The sequence below is a fragment of the Lepus europaeus genome, chromosome 18 (assembly GCF_033115175.1).
Source record: "Lepus europaeus isolate LE1 chromosome 18, mLepTim1.pri, whole genome shotgun sequence".
Lineage (NCBI taxonomy): Eukaryota > Metazoa > Chordata > Mammalia > Lagomorpha > Leporidae > Lepus > Lepus europaeus.
In genome coordinates this window covers 58,908,800-58,925,079 of record NC_084844.1, presented here as the reverse complement: position 1 = coordinate 58,925,079, position 16,280 = coordinate 58,908,800, and the positions used below count along the sequence as shown (strand labels likewise).

Sequence of the window (16,280 nt, the reverse complement as noted above, 5' to 3'; positions counted from 1 at the left end):
ATCTCTCCAATGATAAGAACTTGAAACCGTAAGAGGAAGCCTATTCCATCTTTGGAGTTTCACCTGAGAGTAGTTTTACCAAACTAATTCAAATCTGGTTTTCTAAAAACTCTACATATTGCTCTTACTATACTTTCTGCAGCCAAATAGCATGGCTTCTTCCTTCTCTAGAAAGTCTTTAAAATATTTGCGTACAGCTAGTGGTTTCTACTCAAATAATCTGTTATCTCAGAAAACCCTGACTTGTGTAAAAAATCACCTTCTTTCAGTTCTAATCTGTAGAATATGGCTGAATAAAAGATACTGCATCAATCAGACCACAGGTACAGAATGCTATAAGTTCTCTCTGAGACAGCAAAGAACACATGGGACTTTGGGGGCCAGTTCTTTGGTTAGGATATGAAATATGTACAAATGCTTGTATAAAGAATGGAAGAATGAGTCCAAAGTATTTTTAATGATGAACTACTGAGAGAAGGAGGAAACAGAGTAGAGAAGACTGAAATAGGACCCAGGCTCTTCTGAATATTTCTTGTTTTGTATATTTGACTTTTGAACTGTGTAAATATTTTATGTTGTTTTAAAACAAGGATTAAACTTCAAGAAAGCAATCTCTAAACTTTAAAAGTAGAGTGCAACTAGCTGGAATAGCATACCCATTTATCAGAGAGGAACTATTCTGAGTGATTTTAAAACACAGTAATTTTTCTGTACCTCTGAGTAAGAACTCCGAAACAAAGACAGTAACAAAAACAAGACATTTTCAGTAAGTAATCTTATTGGTGGTAGAAATAGAAATGATATTCTGTAACTTCTGTGTGTGCAGTGCTGGAAAAAACAAATTAGTCTTTCAGTTTTCCTAAAAACTAATCAATTTGGTATGGGAGAACGAAGATATAAAGAGGATATAAATGTAATACTGATGAGATTGGGTTAAAAACTCCATGGTTCTGAATTTGAATTAGAAGTCTCTGTACAGACTCAAGAAATACTTCATGTTTAAGGGAAAGAACTAGCTTTAACAATATGAAGTAAGAATGCATTATGCTGGGGCTGGCATTGCAGAGTAGCAGGTAGAGTCGCCGCCTGCAGTGCCAGCATTCCATATGGGCGCTGGTTTGAGTCCCGGCTGTATGACTTCCGATCCAGCTCTCTAGTATGGCCTGGGAAAGCAGTAGAAGATGGCCCAAGTCCTTGGGCCCTGCACCTGCAAGGGAGACCTGGAAGAAGCTCCTGGCTCCTGGCTTCGGAACGGCGCAGCTCCAGCCGTTGCAGCCAATTGGGGAGTGAACCAGCGGATGGAAGACCTCTTTCTTTCTCTTTCTCCTTCTCTCTCTGCGTAACTCTGACTTTCAAATAAATAAATAAATCTTTAAAAAATAAAATTAATAATGATATGAACCTTAACCTCTGAAAATTAGGGATGCGTGTGACCAGGCTACAATACATTATTAAACCAACATAGTTGGCACTACTGATCAAGTGTTTCTTACAAACTTATATTTCAAAGTCACTGTTAAAACACTTTTTAAAATCAGATTAATACCTATTCCAAACACATATACACTTAAATGTTTTTAGGTAAAATTAAAATATTCAGCATTACATCTAATTTCTAGTCTTGTCTTTTATAGCTTTCCAACTTGATTCAGTAGCTTAGTCACTGCTCACTACTTCAAAGCCTTTCCGTAAGCTCTCTTCTCACCAGGATACCCTCACAAATACTTTTTGACAAGTTAAATCCCACCTGTAATTGGGTACCAGCTTAAATATATTCTCACGAATTTTCTGTTGACCAACTGAGCTAGCACTAATATCCCAACTGAAAGATTCTTTAAGAAAAAAATCTATTTTTAATTTTTTTAAAAATTTATTGTTTATTTTATTTTAGCAGATATCTCCACCTGCTGGTTTATTCGCCAAGTGTTCCAACAACCAGGGCTGCACCAGGCTGGAGCCAGGAGCTGTGAATTCCACCTGGGTATCCTATTTGAGTGGTAGGGACTCAACTACTTGAGACATTACCTGCTGCCTCCCAGGGTGCACATCAGCAGGAAATTGGAATTGTGAACAGAGCCAGGACTTGAACCTGGGCACTCCCATATGGGATGTGGGCATCCCAAGCAGTAGCTTATCTGTTGAGCCAAGCACTTGCTCACTAATGTCCTATTTTCCCCACTATGTAGCACTGATTTTTAAATCATACTGCTAAGCAACAATTCACCTAAACTCCATGTAACTATTTCTTTTGTAGGCTTTACCCTCAGTGAGACTGTAAGTTCCCCACAACCAAGTACTGTCCTTCACATCTGTTAAGTTTAATCACTTATTAATGGGTAGAAAAGTAGACATCACTGAGAGCGGGCACAAGGCAAACAATTCCTGTGTGTGTGTGCACACGCACACATTTTTTCCTAAAATTTCCTAAACAAAATTTCCCAACTGAAAGATGTTCTATTCTACTACTGAACTGAAATTTCCTGGGAACAATACAAATGAACATCAAAATTTAGATATAAGATGCCCTTTTGTATCTAAAAATAGACCAGAATTTTTGGAAACATATTTGGTTCAGTGTCAACAGTGAATCTTGTAATAGATTGGATCTTTTACCATGATGACCCCAAATTTCCTGTGTCAAACTGTTAGGTTCAGTTTCCAGAGAGGGTTTGGGTGAAGCACAGTCCCAAACTTCAGGAGAAGTAGAACACGCGCAACTCAATACAGCAGGTTGGAAACAGAGGAAACCTTAACTCACCAGAGGTCCAATGGAAAAAACCACAGCAGCCATAATCTCTGCTTCGGTGTTTCCCTCTCCGGAAAGAGTTGCGTCCGGCAAAGACATATCTGCAGAAGACAGGAATTCACACAAACCAATCTCGCTTGGGAGTTTCAGATACAAGTGAGCATGATCTCCCTAAGGGAACACAAGAGTAATGTTCAAGATGAGAGAAGACCAAAGACTTTTGGTCCAAGAGATCTTGAAACCTGTTGTAATAATTATTTTCTGTAATTGTTTTAAAAACTGATTCTAAAGGCAGTGAGAGAGAGAGAGAGAAAGAAAGAGGGAGAGAGGAAGAGAGAGAGAGAGAGAGAGAGAGAGAGAGAAAGAGAGAGAGAGAGAGAGAGAGAGAGAGAGAGAATGAATATCTCATTCACTGGTTCACTCCCAAATGCCTGCAAAAGCCAGGACTGGGCCAGGTCAAGGTTGGGAGCCAGGAAATCAATCTGTCTCCCATATGGGTGGCAGAGACTGAATTACTTGAGCCATCACCTGCTGCCTCCCAGAGTGAGCATTAGCAGGAAGCCAGAACCTGGAACAGAGCCAGTACTTTATCCCAGGCAGTACAATATGGGATACAGGCATTCCAGGCATCTTAACTGCTACACCAAATGCCCAGCCCAGATCTCGAGATTTTAATACTATTACAGATAGTTACAGTTAGCAGGCCAGACACTGTACAAGGGTTTTCTTTTTAAAGATTTATCTATTAACTTGAAAGGCAGAGCTACAGAGAAGCAGAGAAAGAGAGAGGGGGGTCTTCCATCTTCTCCAAATGGTCACAACAGCTGGAGCTGACCCAACCTGAAGCCAGGAGCCAGGAGCTTCTTCCAGGTCTCCCATGTGGGTGCAGGGGCCCAAGGATTCAGGCCATCTTCCTACTCTTTCCCAGGCTACAGCAGAGAGCTGGATTGGAAGTGGAACAGCTGGGACTCGAACTGGTGCCCAAATGGGATGCCACCTGCAGCTTTATCTACTAAGCCACAGCGCTGGCCCCAGAGTTTAAAAAATACTCTTGGGGCTGGCATTGTTTTATAGTGGGCAAAGCCAGCACTTGTGATACCAGCATCCCATATGAGCATTTCTTCAAGTACTGGCTGCTCCATGTTTGCACCCGGGAAAGCAGTGGAAAGTGGCTCAAATACTTGGGCCACTGCCACCCATGTGGGAGATCCCTGATGAAGCTCCTAGCTTCAGCCTGGCTCAGCCCCAGCCATTGTGGCCATTCAGAGGAGTGAACCAGTGTATAAAAGACATCTTTCTCCCTCTCTTTTAAATAAATCTTAAGATTAAAAAAAAAAACTCTATCATTTAATGTTCACATCAAGCCAATGAAGATTATATTTCTATGCCATATATAAGGCGAGGCTTAGAATAAGGAAACTACTTATTTAAGGTCATGCAGATATATGACTTTTTTTTTTGACAGGCAGAGTGGACAGTGAGAGAGAGAGAGAGAGAAAGGTCTTCCTTTGCTGTTGGTTCACCCTCCAATGGCCACCGCGGCCGGCGCACCACGCTGATCTGATGGCAGGAGCCAGGTGCTTCTCCTGGTCTCCCAGGCGGGTGCAGGACCCAAGCACTTGGGCCATCCTCCACTGCACTCCCTGGCCACAGCAGACAGATGGCCTGGAAGAGGGGCAACCGGGACAGAATCCGGCGCCCCGACCAGGACTAGAACCTGGTGTGCCGGCGCCGCAAGGCAGAGGATTAGCCTGTTGAGCCACGGCGCCGGCCATATGACTTCTAATCAATGTTATTTCTTTTTTTTTCTTACAAGATTTATTTATTTTATTTGAAAGGCAGAGTTACAGAGAGAGAGAGAGAGAGAGAGAGAGAGGAACAGACTGAGAGATCTTTCATCCTCTGATTCACTCCCCAAATGGCTGCAATGGCTGCAATTGGCAGATTAAGCCAGGAACCAGGAGCTTCTTCTGGGTCTCCCACATGCATGCAGGGGCCCAAGCACTTGAGTCATCCTTCGCTGCTTTCCAGGCCATTATTAGGGAGCTGGGTCAAAAGTGGACCAGAGGCAGGGGATTAACTGAATACACCACAGCGCTGGCTCCTAATCAATGTAATTTCAAAGCTCATACCTTTCCCACTAAATCAACTTGCTGTATAAAGTGGAAGACAATTCAATCTTTCTTTGGCACAGTCACCTACTCATCAAGCAAAGAAATATTCCAACAATATCTTTTTCCTTCCTTTTGTGTGAACAATTTAAAAAAAATACTTGTTTTTATTTGAAAGAATTACAGAGAGAGAAAGAGATATCCTCCATTCACAGGTTCACTCCTCAAATGGGTGCAATGACAGGAGGTGGGCCAGTCCGAAGCCAGGAGCCAGGAGCTTCACCCAGGTTGCTCACATCCATGCAAAAGCCCAAGAGCCTGGGCCATGTTCCACTGCTTTCCCAGGTGCACTGCAGGGTGCTGGATTGGAAATGGAGCAGCTAGGACTTGAACCAGTGCTCATATGGGATGCTGGCACTGCACGTGGCAGCTTTACCAGCTATACCACAGTGTCAGCCCTGAAAGAACAAGTATTGAATTTTGGACAAACTCTAACTTGTGTAATTAAATGTTTCCTCATTTAGGGACTCTGTTATCCTTAAACATAACTGAATCTGCACCTGCCATGAATAGTCATCTTACTCCCCATAAGGTTCAATAGCTTGCCTTATAAATAAAGCAGAATTTAATCTAACTTTAATACAATCTATGCCAATCAGAACCTCATCTGAATGATACTCGCAGTAGTTAACCATTACTTTGTTGAAAAGCAAGAATTAAAAAATATAAAGCAGAGGCGCCAGTGCTGTGGCATAGCGGATAAAGCCACCACTTGCAATGTGGGCATCCCATATGGGTGCCGGTTTGAGTCCCAGCTGCTTCACTTCCGATCCAGCTCTCCGCTGTGGACTGGGAAAGCAGTGGAAGATGGCTCAAGTTCTTGGGCCCCTGCATCCACGTGGGAAACCCGGAAGAAGCTCCTGGCTCCTGGTTTTCGGATCCGCACAGCTCTGGCTGTTGTGGCCATCTGGGGTGTGAACCAGCAGATGGAAGACTCCCTCTCTGCCTCTCCTTCTCTCAAGGTGTAACTCTGACTTTCAAATAAATAAATAATTCTTTATATATATGTATGTATATATATTCTTTATATATATATATATATAAAGCAAGACTGTCATAAATGCAAAGAATTTTAAAGATACAGAAGTTAAACAGATGTGAGTATAATGAAACGAACATCTAAAAGTTATTTTCAGGCACTCAGGGAGCATTTGCTAAGATTTGCCACAGACCACAAAGAAAAAGTTCCAATCAAAAAGAAGAAATTGAATAGAGTACATTCTGTAAACCTGATGCAATAGAATATAAATGTAAATGGAAGTATGGAACAGGGTGAATTTTTTTTTTTTTTTTTTTAGCCTGGAACTTAAAACAGGTACTCCTTAGTAGCTAGTAAGTCATAAAGAAAACTTTAAAATTTAATTGCCAGTGAGACTGGAAATGAGAGTGTTATACCTTAAACATACATGGTCACTGCCAAAGTTTTAAGGAGACTGAATTTGTATTCCCAAATACTTTCAAGTAGGTTTTGGGAAAGAGTAAAAACATCACACATTCAAAAGAAAAAAAGAAAAACACTTAACAAGGTAGCCAACTAAGAGGTAAACATGATTAAGGAAGAAACTAATGAATTTAAAAAAATCAAACAAAAAACAGGTGACAAAGCCAAGATCTGATTCTCTAAATAATGAAATCTACAAGCCACTGGCTAAAGCAGGAAAAACAAAACAAAAACAGAAACAAGAAAGAGACTATAATAAACATTTTAAAACTGTGTGCCAATAAAAATAAACTTCCCAAAGGATAATTTGTTTAAACATGTTTTGTGACTGGGGGCAGGTGCTTGGTGCTGCTTGGGAGGCCAGGGACCCATATTTGAGAGCCTGGGTTTGGGTCTCAGGTCCTGATTCCAGCTTCCTGCTGATGTACAGCCTAGCAGACAACAGGTGGAAGACCTGGACTGACTTCTGAGCTGCAGACTTTGGCCTGGCCCAGCCGCTAGGGCTAGCAGGCATCTGGGGGGAGTGTCTGTCTTCCCCGCCTTTCCAATTAGATAATTAGATCTGTAGAGATGACTAAAGTCTCACTTGGCAGCACACTCTGTAGATTATGCTTGTAAAATATGTTTAACCACCAGGCTGTGCAATTAGCACATTTAAAATTGTAGACGCAGAAGACGCCATGCTGGTTAAAATTCAGTATTATTCGGCTTTCTATCAGCCGTATCTACACACCCACAGGAAGAAAAGGCTGCAGGTAACCCAGCCAAAACTCTCCTGAGACCTGCGCTCCACGGGGCTGTTTCCCACTCCTCATGTTCGATGCGGTCCAGGTGGACAGTGAGAAGCGGCCACACACAGTGCGGAAAGAGCCTAAAGGAGGAGACTTCCCTGGCTTGTCCAGACCCCAAGTCGGTGCGGTCGTCTAAGAGCGAGGAAGGGCCCCGCGTTCCCCAAGCAGCCTGCAGTGGCCAAGGACGCCGCCGTCAGCTCAGGGGGCGACAGGTGGTGTCCCCGTGATTCTCCGAAACGCCCCCAACACGGCCCGCGAGGAGGAGCGGCGCAGGCTGCCCGAGGGGAAACCCAGGTCCACCCGCCGGCCTCGCCCTCTCCCCCTACCCGCTCTGGGCTTCCCCTCCGGGAAGGGCCAGCCCCAGCCCAGGCCCCGCGTCCGGAGCCCGGCAGGACCCCCGACCCCGGAGAGGGGGCTCGGGACCCGGGCGAGCGGGGCGCCCAGGACGAGGGATGCCCGGGCGGAGCCGGCGCCCGCGGAGCGGCCCAGCCCAATCATCTCCCTCACAGGTGGGCGGGCCCGGGTCCGCCCCGGGACGGGGGCGCCGCAGCGAACGGCCACGCCCCGGACGCCGCCGCGAGCCCAGCGCCGAGGGAGGGGCGGGGGGCGACCGAGGCCTGGCGCCCGGGGCAACGACTACCTGGCGGCCACACTGAGGACAACCGAGGACGCTCGCAGAGCAGGGCGGGAGCGCTTCCAGCAATGGCGCCGACTCGGCGGGCGAAATGCCAAGCAAGCCAGTGCGCCTGCGCCAACGCGGCGCCGGAACTACAATGCCCAGAATCCTCCGCACGTGTGGCTCCGCCCCCTTACGTCGGCCTTTGTGAGGGAGTTGACTGTGTTTAACCCTGCTCTTTGGGGGACCTCTGTAATTCAGCCGAACACCCTGTTCCCTGATCCTCAGAGGCTGAGTGGGCAACCCAGACCTCCACCGTCGTCAGAGGCTGAGTGGGCACCCCAGACTTCCACCCTCACCTGACTGTGGAACAGATTAGTTACTACAGGGGTGACGTCAGCGCGTGCAAATCTAGACAGCTGCTGGTACTGTACCTCCCCTCAGTCTTAACTGGAGCCCTGTGGGAAGCAGGAGTAATGAGCTTCCTCCACTCACAGCCAAGGTGTTATCAGCGGTGGCCTACCGGGGCGCCTGGAATATTCTCTCTGCTCAACACTAACAAGGGACTCCCCCTCCCCAAAGCTGCCAAGGGAGGCTGGGTCCAGAGTTTGGAATTCCACTCTCAGCCACAACCAGGTAAGTGACTTTCTTACCCACCAGGCTGGTGCCAGGCGAGGCTGGCTTGCTGTAAACCCAAGGTTTAAGTAACATCCGGGTTACCATAATACTCAAAGTGTACCCAAATTTGGCAAAAGACATGAATCCACAAATTCAAGAAGGTAAGAAAATGCCCAGCAAGATAACACACAAAGAATTCCACACTGAAAGATAATAACCCCTGGAGAACTGAAGACAAAGACAAACCCTGAAAACATCAAGAGAGGAGACAATGCCATGCAAGTAACAGCAACAACAACACATTCAAATACCCGTGGATTTCTCATGAAGCTGGGAGGCCAAAAGGAAGTGGAATATTTTTCAACCACTGAAGAAAACAACTGTCAACTCAGAATTCTCTATTAAAATATACATAGGATTTTTCTATGAAAATACACATAGGAAATCAAAGCAGTCTCAGATAATGGAAAACGAAGATAATTTATCATGGGCAGATCTACTCTAAAAGAATGGCCAAAAAATTGGGGTTACAAGTAAAAAATTTCAGTCATAGGAACCTGAGAAAATTCATTACCAGCTGTGACAGGCAAAATAATATCTTCCGAAAGATGTTCACATTCTAATCCATGGAATTCAGAAAAGGAGCTTGGCAGATGTAATTCAATTAAGATTCGATTAAGAAGGGGAGAATACACCAACTAACTCAGGTGGACACAATACACCTATCATATGGCCCTTTAAGGTGGAGATCCTCCCTTCGCTGTGGTCAGAGGGGGATGCAACTACGGGAGAATGGCACAGGGGCTGGTGTTGTAGACAAGCAAGTCAAGTTGATGCTTGTGATGTTGACATCCCAGGCTGGAGTGCTGGTTCCATTCCTGACTGTTCTGTTTTCCACTGTTCCAGCTTCCTGTGAATGAGCCTGAAAAGACAGCAGAAGATGGCCCAAGTACCCTGCTACCAATGTGGGAGATCAGGATGGAGTTCCAGGCTTGGCCTGGCCTAGACTTGGCTGTTGTAGTCTTTTGGGGGAGTGAACCAATGGATGGAAGATCTCTTTCTTTCTCTATCACTTTGCCTTTCGAATAGATACATCTTTAAAAAAAGAGGAACACACAGAGAAGCACAATGATTTTTGAAAATCAATTTATTTGAGAGGCAGAGAGAAACATAGAGAGAGGTCCCATCTGCTGGCTTATTTCACAAATACAGTCACTCTGGCTCCCAGGGTCTGCTTTAGCGGGACACTGGAATCAGGAGCCATAGCTGAGAACTGAACTGACAGAGAGGAGAGAGAGAGAGAGAAAGAGAGAATCTTCTATCCACTGGTTCGCTCTCCAAATGGCTGCAATGCTTGAGTTTGGGCTGGTTTAATGCCAGGAGCCAAGTGCTTCATGTGGGCGGCAGAGGCCTGAGGATTTAGGCCATCTTCCGCTGCTTTGCCAGGCACATTAGCGGAGAGCTGGATCAGAAGTGTAGCAGCAGGAACATGAACTGGTGCCCGTATGGGAGCCAGCATTGCAGGTGGCAGCTTTACCCACTATGCCACAATGCCAACCCCCTTAACCAGAATCTTAACTGCTAGGCTGAATACCTTCCCCAAATAGCCACGATGGTTGGGGCTGAGCCATGCCAAAGCCAGGAGCCTGAAACTCCATCTGTGTCTCCCACGTGGGTGGAAGGCCCAAATACTTGGGGGATCTTCTGTTGCTTTCCCAGCCTCATTAGCAGGGAGCTGGGTGGGAAGCAGAGCAGCAGGGACTCAAACCAGCCCTTTGATGTGGGATACTGGTGTTACAGGTGTCTGCTTAACCCACTGTGCCACAATGCTGACCACAATGAGGATGATTTTAAATGAGTTTTGTTCCTTTTTGGAACAGCACACACATTATAAAAACTTAATAATCCACACTATCTGAATTTTCATAGATCTTCTACTGCAGCTCTGTATTTTGCACACTTTCTGGCAGGTTCTGAGTTTTTGTTTTAGATGGAGTAGCACAGGAAAATCTGCCAGCTTAGTGCTTTGGCTACTCATTTTCCTCAGAAAGGTCATTACTTTGACTTATTTATCCTTCCCAAAAGCTGTTTTGATACATCAAACAGTTCTGAACAAGTGATTCTAGTTTCTTGTATAAGATTATATAATTTAATGTATCAATGCATAAACAATCAAACTTGGCTTCTTTGGATGTTTTTCAATGGCACCCTCCGGTATCGATTAACATGTTGGGAAAAGCAGACATAACTCCTTATGCAGCCACAGTGCCCACTGCCAATTGGTTTCACTCAAGTCCATTGACAATGTGTATTTCCTTGTCCTTTACAGGAAATTATTTTGGGGGATGGAGTTTATTGAGTGAGAGAGAAGGAGCAAGTACTAAGTCAGAAGATTACCCCAGCTTCAAGTGGAAAGCTCCCTTTGTGAGAGAAAATGCTTTCTGAGAAATTGACAAGTACCTGTGCATGTTACCATTATGAAATCTGTAATCTTATGCAAATGGAAGATATCTCTCTTTCTCTGCTTTTCAAATAAAATGAGAACAAAAATCAAGTTTAAAAAATTTTAGAGGTCTTCCCCTTTCGAAGGAGAATTGCTTTTTATTATATCACGTAGTAGTGTATGTGTTTTGATATTCCACTGTTTGAACCTCCTTCTTGAAAGATTCTCAAATATGCTGATATTAGATGTTCAGTATGTTTGATACAAAGCAATCTGAAAAGAATATAATTTTTTCCCTGGGGTAAGATCAAAATGCTAATTTTTGGTTTATTATGTAAGGCTATGAATATTTTTGTCTGAGTTTTGTTTCTGTTCTTTTCATTTGCCCAAGAAAAGGGGGAAAATGTGAGAACTCTCCTTGATAAGTATATTAGTTCACACTGTGCTCTTTTAAGAGTTCTGAGAGGGGCTGGTGCTGTGGCGTAGCGGGTTAAGCCACCGCCTGCAATGCTGGCATCCCTTATAGGCTCCAGTTTGAGTCTCACAGCGTCACTTCTAATCCAGCTTCCTACTAATGTGCCTGGGAAAGGTGGAAGATGGCCCAAGAGCTTGGAGACCCCTGCACTCATGTGGGAGACCTGGATGAAGCTCCTGGCTTTGGCCTGGCCAGCCCTAGCTGTTATGGTCATCTAGGGAGTGAATGGAAGATCTCTCTTTCTGTCTCTCCCTCTGCCTCTCTGTAATGCTGCCTTTGAAATAATTAAAATCTTGGGCCAGCGCCGCAGCTCACCAGGCTAATCCTCCGCCTGTGGCGCCGGCACCCTGGGTTCTAGTCCCAGTTGGGGCGCCAGATTCTGTCCTGGTTGCTCCTCTTCTAGTCCAGCTCTCTGCTGTGGCCTGGGAGTGCAGTGGAGGATGGCCCAAGTGCTTGGGCCCTGCACCCGCCTGGGAGACCAGGAGGAAGCACCTGGCTCCTGGCTTCGGATTGGTGCAGCGCGCCGGCCGTGGCGGCCATTTGGGGGGTGAACTAACGGAAAAGGAAGACCTTTCTCTCTGTCTCTCTCTCACTATCTAACTCTGCCTGTCAAGAAAAAAAATTAAAATCTTAAAAAACAAACAAACAAACAAACAAAAACACAAAACCCAGCACTGTGGTGTAGTGGGTAAAGCCACGGCCTGCAGTGCCGGCATCCCATATGGGCTCCGATTTGAATCCTGGCTGCTCCACTTCTGATCCAGCTCTCTGCTATGGCCTGCGAAAGCAGTAGAAGATGGCTCAAGTCCTTGGGCCCCTGCACCTGTGTGGGAGACATGGAAGAAGCTCCTGACTCCTGGCTTCAGATCAGCGCAGCTCTTGCCATTGTGGCCATCTGAGGAGTGAACCAGCAGATGGAAGATTACTTCTGAAAGCTCTCCCACATACATTGCATTTGTATGGCTGTTCTCCAGAATGGGTCCTCAGGTGCCCAGTAAGATGTGGGTCACTGCTAAAAGCTTTCTCACAATTGCTGTATTTAGTGGGCTTCTCCCTAGTGTGAATTCATTCATATCTGGCTAATTTGATGTTGTCAGATGCTTTTCCACGTTCATGACATATGTAAGGTTTCTCTTCAGTATCAATTCCTGGATGTTGGGTAAGATGTGCATATTTACGGAAGGCTTTTCCACAGACAATACACTCATAGGGTTTCTTCCATATGAATTCTCTGACAGATTGAGTTGGGGGAACAAGGGAGGGCTTTCCCACATTCATTACATTTTTTTCTTTCTTCTTCTTCTTCTTTTTTTTTTTTTAAGATTTATTTATTTACTTGAAAGAGTTATACTGAGAAAGAAAGGAGAGGCAGACAGAGAGGTCTTCCATCCGCTAATTCACTCCCCAAATGACGGCAATGACTGGAGCCTCCCTGATCCGAAGCCAGGAGCCAGGAGCTTTTTGCGGGTCTCCCATGCAAGAGCAGGGGCCCAAGGACTTGGGACCTCCTCTACTGCTTTCCCAGACCATAGCAGAGAGCTGGATTGGACGTGGAGCAGCTGGGACTTGAACTGGCGCCCATATAGGATGCTGGTGCCATAGGCAGAGGTTTAGCTTTCTATGTCACAGCACCAGCCCCTACTATTTACTCTTGAGTCATACAGGGCCTATGTGTAGTCACCATTGACTTATAAAAAAGATAAAGCTGTACCAACCAGTAAGTTGTAAATGATTTTTGTTTGGTAGACAAAATGGTTCCAAAGGTTATGGCAGTAGCCCTACAGGACCAATTTTCTAATTAGCAATCTTATTTGAGCTTTTATTACTTCACCACACACACACACACACACACACACACAAATACCCCATCTCTGGTATTTTCTTTCAAGCTGGCCTACTAGTTTGATAATTCCTTCAAGTCCAAATCTTTATCGACTTAAAAAAATTATACTTTGGAGCCGGTGCTGTGGCTCAACAGGCTAATCCTCCGCCTAGCGGCGCCGGCATACCGGGTTCTAGTCCCGGTTGGGGCGCCGGATTCTGTCCCAGTTGCCCCTTTTCCAGGCCAGCTCTCTGCTGTGGCCAGGAAATGCAGTGGAGGATAGCCCAAGTGCTTGGGCCCTGCACCCGATGGGAGACCAGGATAAGTACCTGGCTCCTGGCTTCAGATCAGCGCAGTGCGCCGGCCGCGGCGGCCACTGGAGGGTGAACCAATGGCAAAGGAACACCTTTCTCTCTGTCTCTCTCTCTCACTGTCCAGTCTGCTTGTCAAAAAAAAAAATTATACTTTGACATCTTGTCTCCCAAGAAAACAGCAACATTTATTGCCTCATTTTCTGTTTTGGATAATGGAAACTGCTTTTGTTTTAAGAATGTGGCTTATACAAAGCCAAAACAATGTCTACCCAGTGTATGTGTGTATAACTGTGTGCTGAAGAGATCTTAGTTATAGCTGTGAACCAAGATGAGCAATGGGAGAAGACAGAGAGCCCTTTACAGAGATGAGAGGAGGAAGCTTTATCTCAGATGCCACTGTCTCTTCCCTACTTGCTGATGGACAATTCCACACTTGCTCCCAGCCATCAGTTTTGCTCTTCTTCCTTCTATTGTCCACAGTGCAAAAACTAAACTTGGTCTGTGTTATTCACTTGCTAAAAATGACAATTGAAATCCTCTAGTTCCTTGCTTCCATATCTGAAGCGCCAGCATCCCATATGGGCACCGGTTCAAGTCCTGGCTGCTGCTCCACTTCCGATCCAGCTCTCTGCTATGGTCTGGGAAAGCAGTGGAAGATGGCTCAAGTCCTTGGGCCCCTGAACCCACGTGGGAGACCCGGAAGAAGCTCCTGGCTCCTGGCTTTGGATCAGCACAGCTCCAGCTCGTTGCAGCCAAATATGGAGTGAACCAGCAGATGGAAGACCTTTCTCCCTGCTACTCTGGTTTTCCATGCTCTACGCAAATATAAACACATAATATGTAGTTCCTGAACATCACAATCCTTCAGCTCATACCTTCTCCCTCTAGAACATCGTGCCCTTCCATATCATTTCTTCACGCACAATTCCTTCTCCCTGGGATGCAGCTCTGATGGCATCTTTCTGGCTTTCTAAGGTGCCAACTTCTCTGACCATGAAACACTGTGCTGGGTGTTCCTCCTGTGTTTCTGGTCTCTGATGCGCCCTGTGAACTAGCACTTCTCATACCAGACTGCAGCAATCCATTTGCATAGCTATCTTTCTTAGCTAAGGGCACTGTGTCTTTGCCATCATTTTACCACCAGCACCTAGCACCTGGCACATAGAACTTGCCCACAAGGACCTGTTGAACAATACTGGGCGTGGACAAGGAATATACATGGGAACCAGTCACCAGAGTGAAAAAAAAATCATTATTAAGCTGAGGAGTTCAAATAATTATAAGGTCAAGATGTCAGGCATAGTACTCAGAATGATAGAGAGGAACACACAAAGATACGACAGAAGAGTAAGAAGTGAGCGGGGAGTCAGTAGATGTTAGCAAGGGAGAGAAAAGTGTTGTAGGCAGAGGCATAGCCTCAGAGAAGCTCTTTGTATATGAGAATTGATGAGGATGGCTTATTATTTTTTAAAGATTATTTATTTATTTATTTGAGATTACAGTTACAGACAGAGGGAGAGACAGAGAAAGGTCTTCCATATGCTGGTTCACTCCCCAAATGACCGCAATGGCCAGAGCTGAGCCCATCTGCTCTGAAGCCAGGAGCCAGGAGCTTCTTCCCTGTTTCCCACGTGGGTGCAGTGTCCCAAGCATTTGGACCATCTTCTACTGCTTTCCCAGGCCATGGAAGAGAGCTGGACTGGAAGAGGAGCAGCCGGGACTAGAACCAGTGCCCATATGGGATGCTGGTGCCCATATGGGATGCCGGCGCTGCAGGTGGAGGATTAACCTAGTGCGCCACAGCACTGGCCCTTAATATTATTTTTTAAAAATGTTGTTGAATGTATTTAAGAGGCAGAAGAGCACAGAGCTCTCATCCACTGGTTCACTCCTCAAATGCCCACAGGAGCCAGGAACACAATCCAGGTAACCCTAAGTTTTTGGCAGGGACCCAACTCTTGGAGCCATCGCTGTTGCCTCTTAGGGTGCTGGTGATAAAATGATGATAAGATACATTTTTGAGAAGCATCAGGAGGAGATGGAGCTAGCAATGGAACTCAGGCCCTCCAATGTGGAAAGTGGGTGTCTCAGTCCCTAGGTTAAATACCCACTCCCCGCAATGCTTTTAAAAAGTCAAGAATGGCTATCTTCCACTAATCTGATGATGTGTGGTGAGTGGGAGACTGAACCTCTTCCACAGAAAGCTGCAAAGGAGACTGTATTTTATGGACCTCATTAGAGAAGTTTGGATGGGAGCAAGAGGTCTGTTTTGGAGAATAAAATTCTAAGTAGAAGTGAAGGGTGTCAGTGCAAGGTCCCTTAGTTCTTGTCTTTCTATCTAGCATGGCGAAAGCTATACAAATTGAGTATCCCTTAGCTGATGTCCTTGGGACCAGGAGTGTTTTTGATTTTGAATTTCTTGGGACTTTGGCATATTTGCAAATATATAATCAGATATCTTGGGGTTAGGATCCAAGTCTAAAAAATTCATTTGTATTTCATCTACACATTATACACATCACTAAAAGGTAATTTTATACAATGTTTTTAGTGTATCTGTGTTTGGACAAGTCACATGAGTTCAGACATGGAGTTTTCATGTTGGTGCTTAACATTGTTTTGATTTCCAGATTAGAGATTTCCAGTCTGTATCTGAGACAGTGGCTATTTCAATAGAGTGTTGTGGGCAGTAAGTTAAGCTGTGGCCTGCAATGTTGGCATCCAATATGACTGCCAGTTCAGTTTCCAGCTACTCTACTTGCCATCAGTTCTCTGCTAACATGCCTGAGAGAGCAGCACAGGATGACCCAAGTCTTTGGACCCCTGAGCACATGTGGGAGACC

The 16,280-nt window shown here is 45.3% G+C and overlaps 1 protein-coding gene across 5 annotated transcripts in view; it reads right to left on the bottom strand.

The window, feature by feature from the left end:
- Positions 1 to 16,280, bottom strand: part of ZNF286A (zinc finger protein 286A) — a 56,488-nt gene that overhangs the window by 18,363 nt on the left and 21,845 nt on the right. For 3 of the 5 annotated variants that reach the window (XM_062175710.1, XM_062175711.1, XM_062175712.1), the window contains one exon: positions 2,759 to 2,847. In XM_062175710.1, the coding sequence (XP_062031694.1) occupies positions 2,759 to 2,847 (89 nt within the window). Of the gene's footprint in view, positions 1 to 2,758; positions 2,848 to 7,140; positions 7,232 to 7,789; positions 7,862 to 16,280 lie in introns of those variants that run through there. The other 2 variants (XM_062175713.1, XM_062175714.1) reach the window with 2 other exon arrangements.